General features: G+C 37.3%; 1 protein-coding gene across 8 annotated transcripts in view; it reads left to right on the top strand.

Annotated features, from left to right (window-relative positions):
* Positions 1-21,335, top strand: part of SNX14 (sorting nexin 14) — a 111,064-nt gene extending 89,729 nt beyond the window's left edge. For 4 of the 8 annotated variants that reach the window (XM_006143375.3, XM_006143374.3, XM_027769907.1 and 1 more), the window contains 6 exons: positions 6,911-7,034; positions 8,087-8,251; positions 8,832-8,927; positions 18,358-18,449; positions 19,544-19,600; positions 21,128-21,335. In XM_006143375.3, the coding sequence (XP_006143437.1) occupies positions 6,911-7,034; positions 8,087-8,251; positions 8,832-8,927; positions 18,358-18,449; positions 19,544-19,600; positions 21,128-21,166 (573 nt within the window). In that variant the 3' untranslated portion in view covers positions 21,167-21,335. The remainder of the gene's footprint in view (positions 1-6,910; positions 7,035-8,086; positions 8,252-8,831; positions 8,928-18,357; positions 18,450-19,543; positions 19,601-21,127) is intronic. The other 4 variants (XM_014585880.2, XM_027769908.1, XM_006143378.3 and 1 more) reach the window with 3 other exon arrangements.
* Positions 21,336-21,699: the final 364 nt, after the last annotated feature.

The raw sequence follows: 21,699 nt of genomic DNA, 5'->3' as shown, positions 1-21,699 counted from the left end.
CAACTAAGTGGGAGTCCAGCAACATAGCCATTACGCTAACTGCTGGTCCCAATAAATAATAATTTTAAAAAATGTATTCATTATTATTATTTTTTAATCTGACCAGAGAGAGAGAGGGGGGAAATGGGAAGCTTCACTAGGTCCGGGACTCAAACCGTGGTCACCCATCTGGTGCCTTAGTCACCATGCTACCTACTGGCCCCTGGGTTCTAACTTTCTTAACAACCAGGCCACGGATTGGCCCTCTCTGAGTCTATTTTTTTTATTGTAACTTAATTTTTTTTGAGAGAGAGATTTTTGCTTTAGGGCATGTGCACTTGCTGACATGCTCTAAAGACAGAGAAATAGACAGAAAGCAAGAAATCACCCCCAGGTTGCATAGTCACACTGCAATCCCCTCTCCTCTGTTTTCCTCTTGGGATCCTGGGCATGCATGCACATGTGCCTGGTATGTTTTTCAAATTGCTGGGTCCAGGACTTGATTATTTAGTCGGCCATGGGGGATCTAGCACACAACCCAAAGGCACCTACATTTATCTTTATTGAAAACAAAAATTCTATTATGTATCAATATAAAATAAAAAGGATGAAACGTTTAAGAGGAGAAGTTGAGATATGGGCCTTAACTTTTTCCTCCCCTCTGCTCATCTGTGTGGTTCTCAGATTAAATCTCAGCCATCCACAGTAATAGTTCTGTCTCCCAAGAAACAGTCACAAGTGCAGCTCATCAGTCTTGGTAATACCTGTCCTCTTAGGATTGTTGTGCTGAATATACTTTGTATTCAAAACTCAAAATTGTTTGAAAGATGTAAGAAATTCTTAGGTTTTTTTGTTTCATTTTGTTTTTATTTTTGTTTTTTAATTTCCAGGGGATGCATGCTGTCACCAGAGTCAGAAAGAGAGAGAGAAAGCACCCCCTCAGTGGTCACATGGCAGTCCCTTCTCTTTCATCTTTTTGGGTTTTAGACACACACAGAAACATGCTCAGAATCTTTTTCAAACTTCCAGAGCCAGGACCTTACTCGCAGTCAGCTATGTGGGATCTGGCTCCCTTAACCACCAGGCTATGGGTCCAGCATATGAAATTCTTTTTAGGTGGTTTTTACTATATATGCTTTTTTTTTATTTTTGCTATAGGGCGCGTGTGCTCGCCAGACAGACAGAGCCATAGAGACAGAAAGTGAGAAATCACCCCCCGGGGGGATGGTCACACTGCAATCCCTTCTCCTCCATTCTCCTCTTGGGATCCTGGGCACACATGCACACGTGCCTGGCGTGAGTTTTAAGCCACTGGGTCCGGGACACGAACTGCAGTGTCAACTACGTGGGAGTCCAGTGACATAGCCATTACGCTAACTGCTGGTTCCCTATATATGCAAATTTTTGTGAGTGATAGCATATGAAAGGCCTAATGAGTTGGATTATAGAAGATTAACCCTGGGAAATTTCAGGAAGAAGGAATTACCATGGACTTTCAATTTTGGTCCAAAGGAGTTAAGTCTGTACTATAGTTTAGGAGAGTTTGCTAACATAGGAAGTTTACTTCAGTGGTGGCTTATAAATAGCCCCAGCCTTTTAGGAAAGGAATTTGGTACTGTGTAACAAAAATCTATCAGGTGTTTATGCTCTTTGATTTGTGGCCAAATACTAGGAATTTCTTTTAGAAGAACCTAATTTACAATGTATGAGGATATTTATTTAACTATTATTTATAAAAATGAAAAATTGTGAATAACATGAAATTCTGTTACAAGAATTTATTTTTCTTTGTGGGAGAGGGTTTATGCCATAGGGCCCATGTGCTCACAGGAGAGATAGAGAAACAGAGAGACAGAAAGTGAGAAATCACCCCACAGAGGGGATGGCCGTGCCACAATCCTGTCTCCTCTGTTCTCTTCTCAAGATTCTGGGCATGCACGCACATGTGCCCAGCGTGAGCTTTAAGCCTCCAGGTCTGGGACTCGAACCATGGTTGACTACGTGGGAGTCCAACAACATAACCATTACGCCATCTGCTGATCCCACAAGAATGATTATTTTAAGGAACGCCTCCTCAAGAACTATTTTCACCAGTTAAAATTATATGAGGGAACTTCAGAAAGCTCATGGAAAATTGAATTTTAAAATACAAGTTTATTTTGGTACATATATTTTTTAAATCCCTGTGTAATTTTTCTGTAATTTGCATTTTTTATGAATTTTTGAAGACCCCTTATATTTAAGAGAACTGTAAAGCAGTGTAAAGGTATTTGATAGGGAGCTAAGTGAAAAAAGTAGGGCATGGTATTTTTTGAGCCCCATCGATTACAGCTATGTACATAGACTAGAAGTGAATACTCAGAATTATAATAGCTATTTTATTAGGTGGTTGGGTTGTTTTCTCCCTGTCTTTCTTAGATTTAATTATATTACTACTTTTTTTTTTTTTCCATTTTACAAAAATATTCTGTTGCTGCCATCTCTCATTATATTTGAAGAGAAACAATCTCAGGCAATCTCAGGCACTGATACAAATACTATTTGAATCTCCACAGTAGATGTAGCAATAATGAACAAAATTGTCACTATTTAAATGAATAGGTAGGTAGGTCAATTGACAATAAGATCAATAACAGATACATTGAAGTCCTTCCCCAGATACACGTACCCATCCATATGTGGAGCTATCCTGTAAAAGCATACAAGCCCAAATGATTTGAAATTTATTTTTTAACATTCAGCTACTTTACAAAATAACAAGAGACAACTATTGGCTTAAATTGGTAACTTTGTCACATACAGTCCAACGTTAGGTATATTTCATATTACAGTCAGGAAGAAGGGAAAGTCACTTGTTTTCTGGAGGTGCCAGATATGAGAGAATAGGGTTGTGTTTTTAACTTGCACTGTTGTGTTAATAATATATTTTTAAATTATTATTATTTTTTTTAATTTGACCAGAGAATGACTGAGAGAGAGGGAAGGAAAGTGAAAAAGCAAGCCACTAGGTTTGGGAGTCAAACCATAGTAGGCCATGTGAGAATCCAGTGCTTCAACCACCACACTACTTGCTGGTCCCATGTTAATAATATTTTAATAACCATGGGCAATTCTTTTTTCAATTTTTTATAGTTTTCTGTATAGAGGTCTTTCACCCCTTTGGCTAGGTTTATTTCTAGGTATTTTATTTTATTTTATTTATTTTTTCGCTATTACAAATGGGATTACATTCTTTAGTTCTGCTTCAATCATTTCATTATTAGTATATAAAAATGCTATAGATTTTTGTGCATGCAAGTGAAATGTGAGGCCATGAGACTTAAGAGGATTTGTCATGTGTGGCTTTTACAGTGTTGAGGAATGTCTCTTCTAGACATAATTTGCCAAGTCTTAATCAGGAAAGGATGTTGTATTTTATTTTATTAAATGCCATTTAACATCAATTGACATGATCATATCAGTTTTTTCCTTTCTTTTTTTTTTTTTTTTTTTTATTCGTTTTAGTTTGCTATATGGCACATCCACTTACCAGAGAGAGATAGAAAGAGAGAAATAACCTCCTCTCCCCCAGGAAAGATGACTACGCTGTAGTCCCCTCTTTTCCATTCTCACCTTGGGATTTTTGGGCATATGTGCACACACACCTGGTATGTTTTTCAAGCCACCAGGTCCAGTTCTCAAGCCAAACCATGAAATTGGTCATATGAGATCCAGCCACCTTAATCTCTGTGTCACCTGCTAGCCCAATATGATCGTAGGTTTTTATCTTTCTTTCTGTTAACATTTTATATTACATTTATTGTTTCATGTATTTATTTTTTCTTTTTTTAGAGAGATTTTGCTATAGGGCATGTACACTTGCTGGAGAGACAGAGAAAGACAAGAAAGACAGAAAGCAAGAAATCAGCCCCCAGGGGGAAGGCCACACCACAGTCCCTTCTCCTCCACTCTCCTTTCTGGATTTTGGTCCCCCACGCACACATATCTGGCGTTAGTTTCAAGCCACTGGGTCTCAGACTTGAACTGTGGTCAGCCTTGTGAGAGTCCAACAACATAACCATTTTGCCATCTGCTGGTCCCTGTTTATGTATGTTAAATTGTCTTTATATCCCTGGAATAAAACCTACCGGTCATAATATATAATCTTTTTTTAAATTTTTATTTTTAAGGTTTTGCCATAGGGCATGTACTCACACTAGAGAGACAGAGAGAGAGGGAAAGTGAGAAATCACCCTCATAGTAGGGATGGCCACACTGCAGTTCTTTTCTCCTCCATTCTCTTCTTGGGATTTGGCCATGCGTGCACACAAACACCCCTGGAGTGATTTTCAAGCCACAGCTTGGTCTGGAACTTGAGCTGCAATCGACTGTGTGAGTTCAGTGCCTTAACCACCATGCCACCTATTGGTCCTAGTGTATACTCTGTTTAATATGCTGTTGGATTCAGTTTGCTAGTACCTTGTTGAGGATTTTTTCTTCTGTATTCATCAGGGATATGGATCTGTAGTTTTATTTATGTATTTATTTATTTATTTATTTTTGTTTTATCGTTGTCTGCTGTTGGTATCAAGGTGATAGAGACTTTGCAAAATGAATTTGGAAGATTTCCTTGCTTTTAAACGTTTAGAAATACCTTGAAGAGAATTGGGGTTAACTCTTCTTTAAAAGTTTTGTAAAATTCAAAAGTAAAGCCTTTGAGATCTGGACTTTTCCTTGTGAGGAGGCTGTTTATCTCTGATTCAAACTTACTGCTTTTTATTGGTCTGTTTAAGCTTTCTGTTTCTTCCTGGTTTGATCTAGGTAGCTTATATGTGTCCAGAAATTTGTTCATCTCATTCAGGTTTTCTAGCTTATAGGCATATATGATTCATAATATTCTCACAATTATTTGTATATCTGTTATGTATGATATAACATTATCAGCTTTATTTTCTAATGAAAATATTTATCTACAAATACAGAAGAGTTGGGTCAGCCCTCTGGCTTGCTGTGTTAGAGGAGCCAGATCCCACATGGCCAACTATGATATGAGTCCTAGCCTAGTGGCTTGATAAACACACAGGGTGTGTGTGTGTGCGTAAGTGTGCACATCCCAAATCCCAACAGGGTAGAGAAATTGAAGAGACGGGTTTGTGACATGACCATGCCCCACTGGGATTGCTTTTTCTCACTCTCTCTGTGTCTCTCAGTATCTCTGTTTCAAGTGGGTGCATATGTCCTTTGTCAATTAAAAAAGAATGTAGAAGGGAACCAGCAGTTTAGCGTAATGGCTATGTCGCTGGAATCCCACGTAATTGACTGCAGTTCGTGTCTCGGACCCAGTGGCTTAAAACTCACGTTGGGCGCGTGTGCGTGCGTGCCCAAGATCCCAAGAGGAGAATGGAGGAAAAGGGATTGCAGCGTGACCATCCCCCCAGGGGGTGATTTCTCGCTTTCTGTCTCTATGTCTCTCTCTGTCTGGCGAGCGCACGCACCCTATAGCGAAAAAAACCTCTCCAGAAAAAAAAAAAAAAGAATGTAGAAGAATAGGGGAAATTTATCAGGAAGGAGAGTCTTTTTCTTGTTACTTAGGTTGGGGGAAATTAATTTTTCATTTTTCTAGTTTGCTATAAGGGGTCATGTGTACTTGCTGAAGAAAGAAAAAGTGTAAGAGAGCAAGAGAGGGAGAGAAGGTGAGAAATTACCCCCCAGGAGAGATGACCGTCCCATGATCCCTTTTCTTCTATTCTCCTCTCTAGATTTTGGGCACATATGCACACACATCTGGCGTATTTTTCAGTCTTCTAGGTCTGGGACTCAAACTGAACAGTTGGCCATGTGAGATCTAGTCACCTTAACTTCCATGCCACCTGGTGGCCCAGAAAAATATTGTAAACCTATACCTCTGGTTAAGAATATCTGACAAAAGGATGAAGAATATTATCCAAGAAGGATATACAGTCCCTGTTCTCATGAAACATTTTTAGGACAAGTTAAAAATTCATCTTCAAGTAAAATTAAATACACTTTCTTCCACAGTCTTCTATGCATTACTTCCCTTGTAGTGTCTGTTTTATTTCTATTAAAAATGTTAAATTTCGGACCAGCAGATGGCATAATGGCTATGTCACTGGACTCTCATGTAATCGACTGTGGTTCGAGTCCCTGACCCAGTGGCTTAACTTCACACTGGGCACGTGTGCTTACGTGCCCAAGATCCTGAGAGGAGAATGGAGAAGGGATTGCGGTGTGGCCATCCCCTCTGCGGGGGGATTTCTTTTCTGTCTCTCTGTCTCGGTCTTTCGGGCAAGTGCACGTGCCCTATAGCAAAAACCTCTCAAAAAAAAAAAAAAAAGAAATGTTAAATTTCTTGGAGGACACTGATTTATCTTTCTATTCCCTGTTCTTGGCATGTTATTTCATACAGAATGAACTTAATAAATGTTTATTGGAAGGGTATATGAATAAATGAAATAATGCCTTTGTTAAAATTTGTTACCTAAGATATATTTGACTATTATTATGGATAATAGACTCTGAATATTATTGTCCAAATAAACTTGGCTTAAAGTTGAATTTTCATCTCTACTTATTAATTTGATAGTAATTTACAGTCTTTAAATCGTGTTACTTTTAAATTTAGCTATTAATAATATCTTTATTTGTTACTTTCTCCTTTTGATATATAAAAACAAAGGAGGTATATTTTGTGGGTAATGAATTGTTTTCAATATGAATGCAGTTTTTAATGTAACATTTGGGGGAGGACATGTATTTTAATGGAATTTTAAAATTGCACTAAAAATAAATGTGGAGATTTGGAAACACATCTTAACTTGATATGCTGTTTTAATTGGAAAGGTTTAAATGTCTTTGCTCTGTGTCACTTCTAAGTGATTCTCATCACCACAAGCAATAAGCTATATATTTCTTATTTTAATTTTTACTTTAGCTTTTCAATGATCTGTTTAAGAATAATGCAAACCGTGCTGAAAATACAGAGAGAAAGCAAAATCAGAACTACTTTATGGAAGTGATGACTATAGATGGAGTCTATGATTACCTGATGTATGTGGGTAAGGCTAAGTAATTTATGTTAAGACCTACCTGTGTTCTTTTGTTGTTGTTTTTAACCTGCTTATAGGGGGCGTGTGCTTGCTGGAGAAAGAGGGAAAGTTTAGAAAGCATGCCCATTCACCTCCTCCAGAAGGAATGGCCATACCACAGTCCCTTCTCCATTTTTCTCTTAGGATTCTGGATATACATGTACACAACCTGGTGTGTTTTTCAAGCAGCTATAGCTCTAGGACTTGAGCTATGCAGTTGGCTGTGTAGGGTCCAGTTGCGCTAACCACCATACCAACAGCTAGCCCAAGACCCACCCATTTTAGATTAATCTTATTTCCTCTGTGATGCAGATTAGTGCTCTTAAATATTGCCTCATTGTAACTATTTTTTTTACTAAAGATAAATCTTTTATAAGAATATAATTTAATTAGTTGTGAACATTTAAAAATTACTAGTGTTTACAAATGAAATATTGACCATTGTCATTTCTGATTTGTATGTTGGGAAGTGTTAAAAAATTTCTCTTGGGAGCCAGGAGGTAGTGTAGTAGTTAAAGTGCTAGACTCCCACATGGCTGACTGCTGTTTTAGTCCTAGAGCTGGTGACTTGCCTTCTCACTTTTCTTATATCTTTACTTCTCTTGGGTGAGCACGCATGCCCTATAGCAAAATTTTAAAGTAATTATAATGATAATAAATAAAATTAAATAATTCTTTAAAAAATATCTATATCTATCTTGGGACCAGCAGTTGGCGTAATGGCTATGTCTCTGAACTCCCATGTCGTCAACTGCGGTTCGAGTCCCGGACCTGGTGGCTTAAATTCACGTCAGGCGCGTGTGTGTGCGTTCCCAAGATATCCCGATAGGAGAATGGAGTAGAAGGGTTTGTGGCATGGCCATTCCCCTGGGGGGGGGGGTGATTTCTTGCTTTCTCTGTCTCTCTCTGTCTTTCTGGCAAGCACACGCACCTTATAGCAAAAACTTCTCCAAAACCAAATTTTTTAAAAAAATAAAAATATCTATCTTGAACAGTGAAATATTCCATTTGATCCTTCTCAGGACGAACAGTTTTCCAAGTTCCTGACTGGCTTCATCATCTCTTAATGGGAACTCGAATCCTCTTTAAAAACACCCTAGAAATGTATACTGACTACTATCTGCAGTGTAAACTGGAACAGCTATTTCAGGAGCACCGTTTAGTCTCACTCATAACACTTCTCAGAGGTTCGTATTTTCTCATGAATTCATTTCATGTTTTGCTTACTCAGTGATTTTAATTGGTTCTGAAAGAGTAAGAAGCCTTGGTTTTCTTTGGTTTACATGGACACTTCAAAAAGTTCATGGAAAAATGGAATTAAATATCAGTTCAGGGCCAGCAGATGTTGTGGAGGTTAAGGCATCTAGATCACATATGGGCAACTACTAGTTTGAGTCTCAGACCCAGTGGCTTGAAAATTACGCCAGGCACATGTTCATACATGCCCAAAATCTCAAGGGGAGACTAGAGAAGGGACTGCAGCGTAGCCATTCTCCTGGGAGGTGATTTCTCACTTTCCCTTTCTCTGTCTGTCTTTGGCTAGCACATGCACCCTATAACAAACTGATAAAAATTAAAACAAACACAAAAAAAATGCTAGTTTATTTTATTGCAAACAACTTGAAAATCTACGTGTAGTTTTTTTCATAATATATATTTTCCATGAAATATTTGAAGGCCATTTTTATTAATATTTCCACTGTAAAGAAATACTTTGTGTATAAATAGGTGAAAATTCTACACATATTTCTTTTTACTCTCTTTTAGATGCTATATTCTGTGAAAACACTGAACCTCGCTCTCTCCAAGATAAGCAAAAAGGAGCAAAAAAGACTTTTGAAGAAATGATGAATTACATTCCAGGTGTAATATTTAAGAAGTAACTTAATTTTATATAGATTAACACTTCTTTAAGCCCTCAATATATAGTAATTATTGAGTCTTAATTTTTATTGTGAGTTTTTATTTTAGAAATAGTCTTAAGGAACAATTAAAATGAAATCTTTAGTTAAATGAAATTTACTTTTTCTGATGCTAGCTCTAAGAACTGTAATAAAAGACTGTTCCAATTCACACAATAGCCAAATTCTTTCAGCAGCTTGTAATCAGACTGATCAGAGGGATGTATCTTGGGACATTTGGAGTCCTACTGGCCATTACACTGTGAGAACAACTGCACTAGTGTGCACTGTTACTAGTATGACTAAAAGATTAGAATTTGTCCCTTCGTTCCAACTTTATTGAACACTGTCTGTGTTCCAGGCACTATGCAGAGTACAAGGGGTATACAAAACATACTTGAGCAGCTCAGTCTAGCAAGAAGACAGATGTATAGACAAAACATACATGTGACAGACAAGTGATATCCAAGTTACAGAGATATTACAAAGGAGTAGGATGTCACCTCTTCTGTAAAGGTGGAAGGTATGGACCACTAAGTATGTGAATGGTGGTAACCTCTTACTGTGATAGGAAATGCCAGGAAAAAATATATCAAGGTATTAAAGCAGAGGAAATTTAGTTTAGGACCTTTGGAATGTGAAATACCTGTAAATCATTCAGGAGTCAGTGTCTAGTAAGCAATTGAATATATAGGTTTGGAAGTTAGAAGAAAGGTAGTACAGTGTAGATTAGGAGAGCCTTGAGAGCCAGGATTCCCTTGGGAGATGGGAGTTCTATGTAAATAGACACTAATACCCAAAGAAAAAATGTTGAGTAAGAAAAGAAGGGCTAGTCCTATGGCCTAGAGATTAAGGGAGCCAGATACCATGTGTGTGATCATGATTTAAATCCCTGCCCTAGCAGCTTGAAAAACATGTTGGCATGTGTGCCCAAATCTCAATAGGATTGAGAAATGGAGGAGAAGGGATTGCTGTGTGACCATGCCCCACTGGTGGGTGCTTGCTCTCTCTGTCCTTCTCTGACAATCACACCTACCCTCTTTCAGTTAACACACACACACACACACACACACACACACACACACACACACACAAGAGGAAACAAGGGTAACTTCTAGTTTCTGGTCTGAACATAAGCTGGAAGGTTTCAGTTCATTCTAGTAACAATTAAATGACTGAATATATTAAAATATCAACAACTCTTGGATCCATCAGAGATATGAGGGTCACAGGGTTGACCACTGCCCCCAAATTGGAGAGAACAATAATCGAAAATAGAGAATCACAGCTACCTGTGAACATAAACATCTCGTAGGACCCAATGCTGTGGTAGGGGAACTTGCACTATTCCTAGCAAATTGCTGGAGGCAGGGGCCAAATGTGGACATCTAAGAGATAAAAACTCTAAGGAGACCAAGTTATGAGGGGACCACCTACACTTTTGAATTTCACTTTCCCATGAAGGTAAAATTGATGAGATTGCCACAATGAATATCAGGAAGAAAGGAAAAAAGTCCAATTCCCTGTTTCTGGCAGAGGGAAAGGAAAGGGAAATAATTTGAAATAGATCAGAACATTCTGTTCTGTTGTTCTTTTTTCATTTTATGTTTTTGTTTCACCTTTTGTTCTTTCTTTGTTTCTTTTTTATTTGCCAGAGGGCATGTACACTTGCCAGAGAGAGATCATCTCTCCATGGGACATTGTCACACCACAATCCCTTCTTTATCTCTCCTTTCTTTTAGGATTTTGGGCACTCATGTACATGCACTCTTCAAGCCACTGGGTCCAATTACAAGACTGGCCACAAGGGAGTTTAGCTGCCTTAACTTATCAGGTCACAAGTTGGTCAGAGAGAGAGAGAGACAGAGATTAGATAGATATTTTTGACAGAGTCTCTCCATGCTGTGATCCTCCCACATTAACGTCCCAGTTAATTAGGGTAAGCATGCATCACCATCGTCACTATGCCTGGTATATTCAGGCTGATCTGGGAACCAAACTTGGGTCCTCTGTGCAACTCCAGCTTCATGCAGTGGCATCTGACTACCTTTGCCATCCTAACTGAGTCCCATTCTGTTCTTGACAAGACCTACCCTCAGGAGAAACTGTTAAACCGGAGCCTAACTGACCTCTATCCTGCTCTAGCCAACTCTTCCCTCTCTGTGAAAAAAGGAAGTATTCAATTCTGGTTCACTGTAGCCATCCTGTTCAAACTAAGGGAACATATGTAAGTTCACAGTTAGGTGGTACCAGGCTTACTAAAAGACTCAGGCCTACTCATAGGACTTCAAAATGTTTGTGGAAAACTGGAATTAAAGTACAAGTTTAGGGCTAGCCCCTGGCCTAGCAGTTATGTGAGCTGGATTCCATGTAGCCCACTGTGCAGTTTGAGTCCTGGACCTGGCAACTTGAGAAACATGCCAGGCACATGTGTGTGTGCACATGTGCCAAATTCTAAAAGATAGAAGTGGAGGAGAAGGAATTGCAGCTTGATTGTCCCCATGGGGGGTTGCTTTCTCAATTTTTCTTTCTTTCTTTCTCCTTCTATCTGGCAAGTGTACATGCCCTATGACAAATTTTTAAAAATACAAGTTTATTTTAGTACGGAATATTTTGAAATTCATGCATCATTTTGTCATAACACATTATTTTCCATAAACTTTTGGAGGACCCCTTATAGTACTCTTCTTTTCCCTCCACAGCTTTATCACTATATTACTAAAGATCCACATACAACAGTTTGTTTTACCCAGTGCTTCATGTCTGACTAGCAAAAAAAGAAATTATAAGATATACTAAAAGGCAGAAAGCATATCTTGAAGAGCTAGAATAAGCATCAGAACCAAATTCAGATGTGGCAATGATGTTAGAATTATCAGACTGGGAATTTAAAACAACTGTGATTAAGAGGCTAAGGACCCTAATGCATAAAGTAGACAGCATGCAAGAACAAGTGGACATTGTAAGCTGAGATATGGAAATTCTAAGGAAGGACAAATAAGAAATGCTAAAAAATAAAAACCACTATAACATAAATGAAGAATATTTTTGAAGAGCTTTTTACTATACAGGAAAGAAACTCTAAGGTTGATGATATCTCATTAAAAGCCATCAAAACTAAAAAGTTAAGAGAAAAGAGACTGAAGACAAAAAAGCAAAACAAAAACAAGAAAGCCCAGGGCAGAATATCTGAGACTTGGGGAAGAACTACAAAAGGTGAGAATTCCAGAAAGAGATGAAAAGAAACACAAGAAATACTTGAAGACTGAGAATTTCTTGGAATGAATGATATACGCCAAACCATAGGATTAGGAAAGCTTAAAAGAAGATAACAAATAGGATAAAAGTCAAAAACAACACCTAGGAATATAATACTCTTTTTGAAGAATATATTTTTTTTAAATTTATTGGATGGCCTTTCAAAAATTATTTTCAGAAATAGGATAGAATTTCAGGAGCACACAAAAATTCTTCATCACATTTTCAGCTCTTTTGTTGTTGTTGTTCTTGACCCGTCCTCCCACTTCATCTCTTCTTTTAACCAATAATTCAGTATGCACTATCTAGGCATCTCTAGGATATAAACACTTTCACATGCACATACCTCTTTTTCTTTTTTTCTTTCATTTTATTCATTCAATCACTGTACATCACTTGGCTTGTAAAGTGAGTTTACCCAACATGAATATACTTCACAACAGTCTGGTTGAGGATACTATACACAGTATCATCAACAGATAATTCATTTCTGTGTCCCATAAATGTCTTGCCTATTTTTCTCCTTAATTTCTTTCCTCACACTCTCACCCTCTTCCCACCCTGTTGCCAGAATCCATAACCATTTTCCATACTTCCATATTCTCAAATCTCTCAGTTTCTGCCATAGAATGTGCACAGTCAGTATATATTAAATGGAGAAAAACAATGTCTCTTTTTTCATAGCCTGGCTTGCCCACTTTCTATCAGATGCTAGGATCTTGTTTTTTTTTTTTTTTTTTTTAAATGACTGAGTAGTATTCTACAGAGTATATATATGCCACACTTTTTCCAATCTCTTCATCTGTTTGTGGACATTTGAATTGGTTCCATGTCTTAGCAATAGTGAATAATACCACAGTAAACATAGATATAAACAATAGTGAATAATACCACAATAAACATAGATATAAACAATAGTGAATAATACCACAATAAACAAGCACTTTTCCAGCTAAGTGTTCTCCTGTCCTTTGGGTCGATACCCAGGAGTGGAGTTGCTGGATCATATGGTAGTTCTACTTGTAAATCTTTGAGGAACCTCCATATTGTTCTCCACAGTGGCTGGACTAATTTACATTCCCACTAGCAGTATAGGAGACTTCCCCTCCTTTCACCACAACCATGCCAGCACTTTTTGTTTTTCAATCTTTGCCATTCTGACTAGGGTTAGGTGGTATCTCATTGTGGTTGTGATTTGCAGCTGCCGTATGAGGGATGTTGAGCATTTTTTCATATGGTTTTTGGCTGTTCGTATGTCTTCCTTAGAGTTATTTGTTCAGCTCATTTTCCCATCTTTTAATTGGGTTGGTCTTTTTATTTTTTATTTTTTATTTTTTTTCAGGCAAGCCACTTGAGATCCCTGTATATTCTGGTTATCAGTTCCTTATCTGAGACATAGTTGACAAAAATGTTCTACCGTTTCAAGGGTTGTTAGTTCACACTAGTTACTGTGTCTTTTGCTGTGTGCAGAAATTGCTTAATCTGATGTAATCCCATTTGTCTATTTTGGGGATTACTTCCTGTGCTTCGGGGGTCTTATTTAAGTATTGCCTACCTCAATGTCTCCCAGAGTTCCCCCAGTGTTTTCCAGCAGTAGTTTTATAGTTTGAGGTCTTAGGTTTAGATCTTTAATTCATTTTGAGTTGATTTTTGTAAATGGTGAGAGATAGGGTCATTTCTCTACAGGTGGATACCCAGTTTTTCCAGCACCATTTGCTAAAGAGGTTTTCCCTTTCCCATTAGATTGATTGGTACCCTTTGTCAAAAATAGTTGGCTGTATATTTTTGGGTTTATTTCTGGGGTCTCTGTTCTGTTCCATTGGTCAACATGTCTGTTTTTGTGCCAGTACCATGCTAGTTTGATTATCACAACTTTGTGATATATTTTGGGGTTGGAGTGACATGCTTCCTACTCCACTCTTGCACAGGACTGCTTTGGCAAAATGGGGTCTTTTATGGTTCTAGGCAAATTCTGTGGCTTTTTTCTAAATCTGCGAAGAATGTCTCTGGTAATTTGATTGGGATTGTGTTAAATACATAGATTATTTTAAGTAGAATTGTTATTTTGATTGCGTTAATTCTTCCAATCCAGGAACATGGTATGTCCTTCTACTTTTTTTGTGTCATTTTCTATTTCTTTTTTTTTGGATTTTATTGTTTTTCCTTGTGGAGGTTTTTTTTTTTTTTTTTGGAGAGATTTTCACTATAGGGCGCGTGCGCTCGCCAGACAGAGAGAGACATTAGAGACAGAAAGCGAGAAATCACCCCCCAGGGGGGATGGTCACGCCACAATCCCTTCTCCTCCATTCTCCTCTCGGGATCTTGGGCACGCATGCACACACGCCCGGCGTGAGTTTTAAGCCACCGGGTCCGGGACGTGAACCGCAGTCAACTACGTGGGAGTCCAGCGACATAGCCATTACGCTAACTGCTGGTTCCCCCTTGTAGAGGTCTTTGACTTCTTTGGTTAGATTTACTCCTTGGTATTTTATACTTTTTGTGGCTATGGAATTACTTTCTTCAGTTCTACTGTAGTCTGCTTCTTGTTTATATATAGAAATGCTGTTGATTCTATATCTTGTTACTTTTCTGTATTCATTTATTACTTCCAGGAGTTTTTCATGGCTACCCTTGGGTCATGTCATCTGCAAATAGAGATAATTTCACCTCTCCTTTCCCTATTTAAATGTCTTTTTATTCTCTTTTCTGATTTTATTGGCTAGGACTTTCAGCACTATATTGAAAAGGAGTGGAGAAAGTGTCAGCTTTGTCCTGTACCAGTTTTCAGTGGAAAATTTTTCAGCTTTTCCCAATTCAGTATGATGTTAGCTATGGGTTTTTCATAAATAGCTTTTATTGGGTTGAGAAATAATCCTTTGATGCCAATTTTGCTGAAAGTCTTAATCATGAAAAAATGTTGTGTTTTATCAGATGCTTTTTCTGCACCAATTGATATGATCATATGGTTTTTATCTTTCTTTCTGTTAATATGGTGTATTGTTTATGTTTTTGAATATGTTGAACCACTCTTGCATCCCTGGAATAAAGCCTACCTGGTCATGATGTATAATCATTTTTTTTTTTGTATAATCTTTTTTATATGCTGTTGGATACAATTTCCTAGTGCCTTGTTGAGAATTTTTATATTTATATTCATCAGAGATATTGGTCTGTAGTTTTCCTTCCTTGTCATATCCTTGTCTGTTTTGGGTATGAGAGTGATGGAGGCTTCATAAAATGAATTGGGTTCCTTCCTTTTGGATCTCTGAAAATAACTTCAGTAGAATGGGGGTTAACTCTTCCTTAAAAGTTTTATAGAAGTCAGAAATGAAGCCATCAGAACCAGGTCTTGACTTTGTTGGGAGGATATTACTAATTCAGTCTCATTGCTTATTATGGGTCTATTTAGGCTTTCTGTGTCCTCATGATCAATCTTGGTAGATTATACGTGTCCAGGAATTTGTCCATCTCATGCAAGTTTTCTTTGTTGCATATTGTTGTTCATAGTTTCCTCTAATGATGTTTTGTATTTTTATCATGCCTGTTGTAATATCACCTATTTTATTGTGAATTTGATTTATCTGGCTCCTTTCTCTCTTCTTCTTAACTAGTCTAGCTAATTGTGTGTCAATCTTGTTTATCTTTCCAAAGAACCAGCTTTTGGTTCCGTTTATTTTCTGTATAGTTTATTTTCTATTTCCTTTATTTCTGCTTTAATCTTTATTATTTCTTTTCTCTTGGCATTTTTTGAATTTTTGTTGTTGTTTTTCCAATTCTCTGAGGCACAATGTTAGGTTGTTTATTTGCCATTTTTCTATTTGTATGTGCACAAATTGCTGTGAACTTCCCTCTTATGACTACTTTTGCCATGTCCCATAGACTATGTAAACTCATGTACTCATTGTCACTGGTTTCAATGAATCTTTTTATTTCAGTCTTAATTTCTTCAGTAGTTGTGGAGCCATTCAGGAGTAGATTATTTAGTTTCCATATGATTGTGTATTTTCATGTTTTTTTTTTCCTGAAATTAATAACAAGTTTAATTCATTGTTGGAGAAGATTTTGGATATAGTTTCTATGCTTTTGAATATGTAGAGGCTTGTTTTGTGCCCTATCATGTGGTCAATCTTTTTTTCTTTTTTTGGAGAGGTTTTTGCTATAGGGTGTGTGCACTTGCCAGAAAGACAGAGGGGTAAAAAGCAGGAAATCACCCCCCCTCAGGGGAGGTGGCCATGCCGCAGTCCTTTCTCCTCCATTCTCCTCTTGGGATCTTGGGCACACAAGCACACACGCCTGGTGTGAGTTTAAGCCACCAGGTCTGAGACTCGAACCGCGATTGACTACATGGGAGTCCAGCGACATAGCCATTACGCTAACTGCTGGTCCCATCGTGTGGTCAGTCTTCAAAAAGGGTGCATGCAGGGGTGAGAAAAATGTACATTTTGTGGGTTTTGGGTGGAAGGTCATATAGATGTCCATTTGATTTATGGTATCATTTAGATCCTATATCTCTTTGCTTATTTTTTGTTGAGATGATCTGTCCAAAGGAGATAGTGGGGTGTTGAGATACCCAACAATTAGTGAGTTGCAGCCTCTCTCTCCTTTTAGATCTGGCAGTCTTTCCTTCATGTATTTGGGTGCTCCGAGTGCATAGATATTTATAAGTGTTATATCTTCCTGATGAATTAGCCCTTTTACTATTATATAATGTCCTTCTTTGTCTCTCTTTAAAGGCCTATTTTGTCTGAAATCAGTATCACAACTCCAGCTCTTTTTTGGTTTCTGTTTGCATGGAATACCTTTTTTCCAGCCCTTTGCTTTTAGTCTATGTATGTCTTTTTCTATGAGATACATTTCTTGTAGGCACCAAATGTATAGAGGGTTACTGTTTTTTAATCCATTCAACCTATCTGTGTCTTTTGAGTAGAGAATTTAATCCATTAACATTCAGTGTTATTATCAATATTTCTGGACTTTATCCCTGCCATTAAGTTGGCCATTGGCTTGGTTGTTTTTTGTTCTCTTATTTCTGTCTGCCTGTTTAGTTTTCCTTGGTATAGCACTCCCTTTAGAATTTCTTGAAGAGCTAGTCTGGTGTTGGTAATTTTTTTCAGGTTTCGTTTATCGGAGAATGTTTTTATCTTTTCTTCCCATTTGAAGGACAGTCTTGCCAAGTATAGTAATCTTGGTTGAAATTGTTTCTCTCTTAACACTTTGAATATATTTCCCCATTCTTTCCTTCCTTGTATTGTTTCTGATGAAGAGAGGCCCCAATGTTAGTCTGATAGGTTAACCTTTGTAAGTAACTTGATGTCTGTGCCCTTGCTATTTTTAGTATCTTGTCTTTATCTGTGGTTTTGGCCAATCTGGCTATGATGTGCCTTGGAGAGAATCTTCTTGGGTTGATTCCATTTGGGGTCCTTTGTATTTCTTGGGTCTGGATGTTTGAGTGCTTCTCTAGACTTGGAAAGTTTTCTTTCAGGATTTTGTGGAATAATTATCAATTCCCTTATAAGTTTCTTCTCCTTTTGGGATATTAGTTATTTGTATTTTTGACCATTTAATGGTATCTAATATTTCTCATATATTATCCTCATTGTGTGTGTGTGTTTATTCGTTTTGGTGATTTTTTTTCTAGGTCAGAGGTTTTGTCTTCTACATCTGAGATTTTATCTTCTGCATGATCTAATCTGCTTTTACTACTTTAAAGGGAGGTTTTGATTTCCTGTATTAAGGCCTTCATCTCTAATAATTTCGTTTGATCCTTTTTTTTAAGAGATTTTTGCTATAAGGTGTGTGTGCTCACCAGACAGAGAGAGAGAAAGTGAGAAATCATCCCCCATATATTATCACTTAATAATATAAGCAGATTTCTTTATTGCAGCATTTTCTTAGAGCCTGGGGTATGCTTTGTACATTGTGAATCTCCAAAAGGGAAGACATGATATTGTGTTTCTCTACTTGATCTTAGGACTCTTTTTTTTTTTTTCTAGGGAGCTCTTTTACAGAAACACAGGTTTGTGAAATACTGGTTTACATTTTCTATATTCTTTCTAGGAAACAAGGCAGGGATTTAGTTATAGTGAGCAACTTAATAATATAAAATTATTTCATGTGTGACTTTCTTTTTTTAGATCTCATAGTCAAATGCATCGGTGAAGAAACCAGGTACGAAAGTGTCAGACTTCTCTTTGATGGTCTACAGCAGCCAGTACTCAACAAGCAGGTAAGATTCATTAAAGTTAGTAGACTAATGTCGACTAGCTGAATGACACAGTAAGGTGACTTTAGTAGAGTGTCTAGCTGTATAAGGGACACAGTACTAAATTAAGACAATGTAATTAAACATTCCGGTAGAAAAAGAGTTCTGGGACCAGCGGGTGGTATGGTGTATAAAGCACTGGACACTCCCACATGACCGACCACTGTTTGAGTCCTGGACCTGGTGGCTTTACTCTCTGTCTGTGTCTATCTCTGGTCAAATGAAAATAAATGGATGAATGAATAAAATAATTCTTTTATTTAAAAAAGTTCTATTTGTGTTAACTCTTTGTTGCTGATTACTTTTTTTCATTATAACATGAATTGTTTTGATTTTAAATTTACATAGTCATTGTAGAAAATTTGGAATAGATAGAAAATTAATGAAATAAAGTAAAAGATTTAAAATCAGTAAATCTACCATTCAAGTCACATAGGATAACCAGTTAACATTTTTATGTTTATAGTCTCTATATATTATATTATCTTAAGATCTTAATACAGTTGCAGTATTGTATTTTGATGGTTTCTTTAAAATGTTCATAAAGGGACCAGCCAATGGTGTAATGGTTATGTCGCTGGACTCCCACATAGTCAACAGTAGTTTGGGTCCCAGACCTGGCAGCCTAAAACTCACATTAGGCATATGTACTTGCATACTCAAAGTCCTGAGAGAAGAACAGAAGAGAAGGGATTGCAGGGTGGCCATCCCCATCTGGAAAATGATTTCTTGCTTTCTGTTCCTCTGTCTCTGTCTCTCTGGCCAATGCACGCACACTATAGCAAAAAAAAAAAAACCTGTCTTAAAAAAAAAGTTCATAAAAATGTTATGAGGCACAATAATAAAATGTTCACAAACACACACATGTACTTACAACCCATTTTAATAGAACATTATTGACACTATCGAAGCTACTTTTGTGTTTTACATTGTCGGTCCAAGTCTGTCTTCTCATTTAGAGGTAACCACCATCCTGAATTTTGTGTTTATCATTTTTGTTGTTTTTTGTGTCTAGTGCCTTAAAATTTATTCTTTTTTTTTTTTTTTTGGTGCTTTAGCTGACTTATGTTTTATTGGACATTGTGATACAGGAACTGTTTCCAGAGCTCAATAAGGTAACTGAAAAGCAATAATTTATTTTCTTAATGACATGCTGAAAAAGATTTTAATTGGTAGTATAAAAGTTAAGGAAACTCTTGTGACTATGATTGTTTAAAAAGCAAACAACTTCAACAAATGAATTTCTGTATTTTTTTTTGGTTAGCATGCCCAAAATATAGAGTGGATTTTGGTAGAGTCCCCGCCGTGACTTTCTTTCTAATTACAAGCAGATAGGGGACCCTTTGTAGTCTTCCCAGAGGAAGATAGGAATTTAAGTCCTGGGGACCAGCAGATGATGTAATGGCTATGTCCAGTTATGTCGCTGAACTCCCATGTAGTCAACCATGGTTTGAGTCCCGGAACTGGTGGCTCAAACTCACGCTGGGCGCGTGTGCATGCGTGCCCAAGATCCCAAGAGGAGATTGGAGGAGAAGGGATTGAGGCTTGGCCGTCCCCCCAGGGGGTGATTTCTCGCTTTCTGTCTTTCTGTCTCTCTGTCTCTCTCTCTCTGGCAAGCACACACACCCTATAGCAAAATCCTCTCCCCCAAAAATGAAAAATAACTTAAATCCCAGCATCAGAATGAGCCAAGTTTCTCAAGCTGTCATCTGCAATACTGTGCACTGTGTAAGTCAGAGACTTGAGTGTATGTATATATATATATTTTTTTTTGAGAGAGGTTTTTGCTATAGGGTGCATGTGCTCTCCAGAAAGAGAGAGACAGAGAGAAAGAAAACGAGAAATCACCCCTCAGGGGAAATGGCCATGCTACAATCCCTTCTCTTCCATTCTCCTCTCAGGATCTTGGGCACACACACACACACATACACACACACACACACACACGCACCCAGTGGGGTGAGTTTAAGACACCAGGTCCAGGACTTGAACTGTGGTCAACTACATGGGAGTTCAGCAACATAGCCATTACACTAACTGCCGGTCCCAGAGACTGGAGTATTTTTTGAAGCAGTTGAGTTTCTATGAACCTAGGAGCACAAAGTGAAGTAAAATTAGAGTATTCTGATATTATTATTATTATATTGAATCTTGAGGATTTTGACTTTTGAGCAAAGATATATTCTACGATTTAAAAATTTTGATTAATCCCTTTGTCAGACCACAAAAAAAGTATTGTTCAAGGCTGTGATGTCACAAGAAAAATATCACTTTTGTAGAGTATAAGAAACAAGATTTGGACTATTTACCTATTAATTACAAGCTTTTAAGTTATATTGTTATGTTAAAAGTGTATTCAAGGAAGGTGGCAATTACAGACATTTTTTGTTCAATTTTCATGGGAATCAGTACCAGGAAACCTTCAGCTTAGTGCTGAAGGTTTATAAGGTCTGTCACTATATGATGACATTCTCTTATCTCTAAAATAATTATCTGCTGCCTATGTTAGCTAATTTCTTTTGATTTATCATGTGTGTCTGTGTGTGTGTGTCTTAGGTTGGAATTTTAGTACACAAAAGCTGTTAGGCAATTCACAAATGAATGCTACTGTCTTCTATTAAATGTATTTATCTTTACTTTAGGTACAAAAAGAAGTTACTTCTGTGACATCCTGGATGTAAACGTTTGGATTTAGTATAAAATAACCAGCTGAATCTCTGCTGTGCTGGTGGAGTAGAAATGTACTTTTCTTTTACTTTTGTATATTCTTCTGTATATCATGTACTTTAGTGTCTGAAAATTTTTTGTTTTAATAAAGACTAACACAAACTTAATAATTATTTAATGTGACTGGGTTTCATAGCCTTTCTTTTTTCAAAAAAAGAATTATTTAACTTTATTTATTATTATCATCATCATTTTTAAAATTTGACCAGAGAGAGAGAGGGAATAAGTGAGAAACCAACCCACTAGGTCCAGGACTTGAAACATTGTCAGCCATGTGGGAGTCAGCACCTTAACCATCATGCCATCTGCTGGCTCCATAGCCTTTCATTTTACACCTGTTATTTAAATTTTATCAAAACATAAGTCACTGTTGCTGTTTTTTAAAGAGGAAGTTCATAATCCCTTTAGGGAAGATAGATAAGATCAATAGCCTTTGTTATCACTTTGAAAATTATGCTTAGTGCAAAGAAACAGAGTAAGATCTAAT

Source organism: Tupaia chinensis, unplaced genomic scaffold (assembly GCF_000334495.1).
Source record: "Tupaia chinensis unplaced genomic scaffold, TupChi_1.0 Scaffold000097_1, whole genome shotgun sequence".
NCBI lineage: Eukaryota > Metazoa > Chordata > Mammalia > Scandentia > Tupaiidae > Tupaia > Tupaia belangeri.
This window is presented reverse-complemented; position numbering and strand designations above follow the sequence as displayed.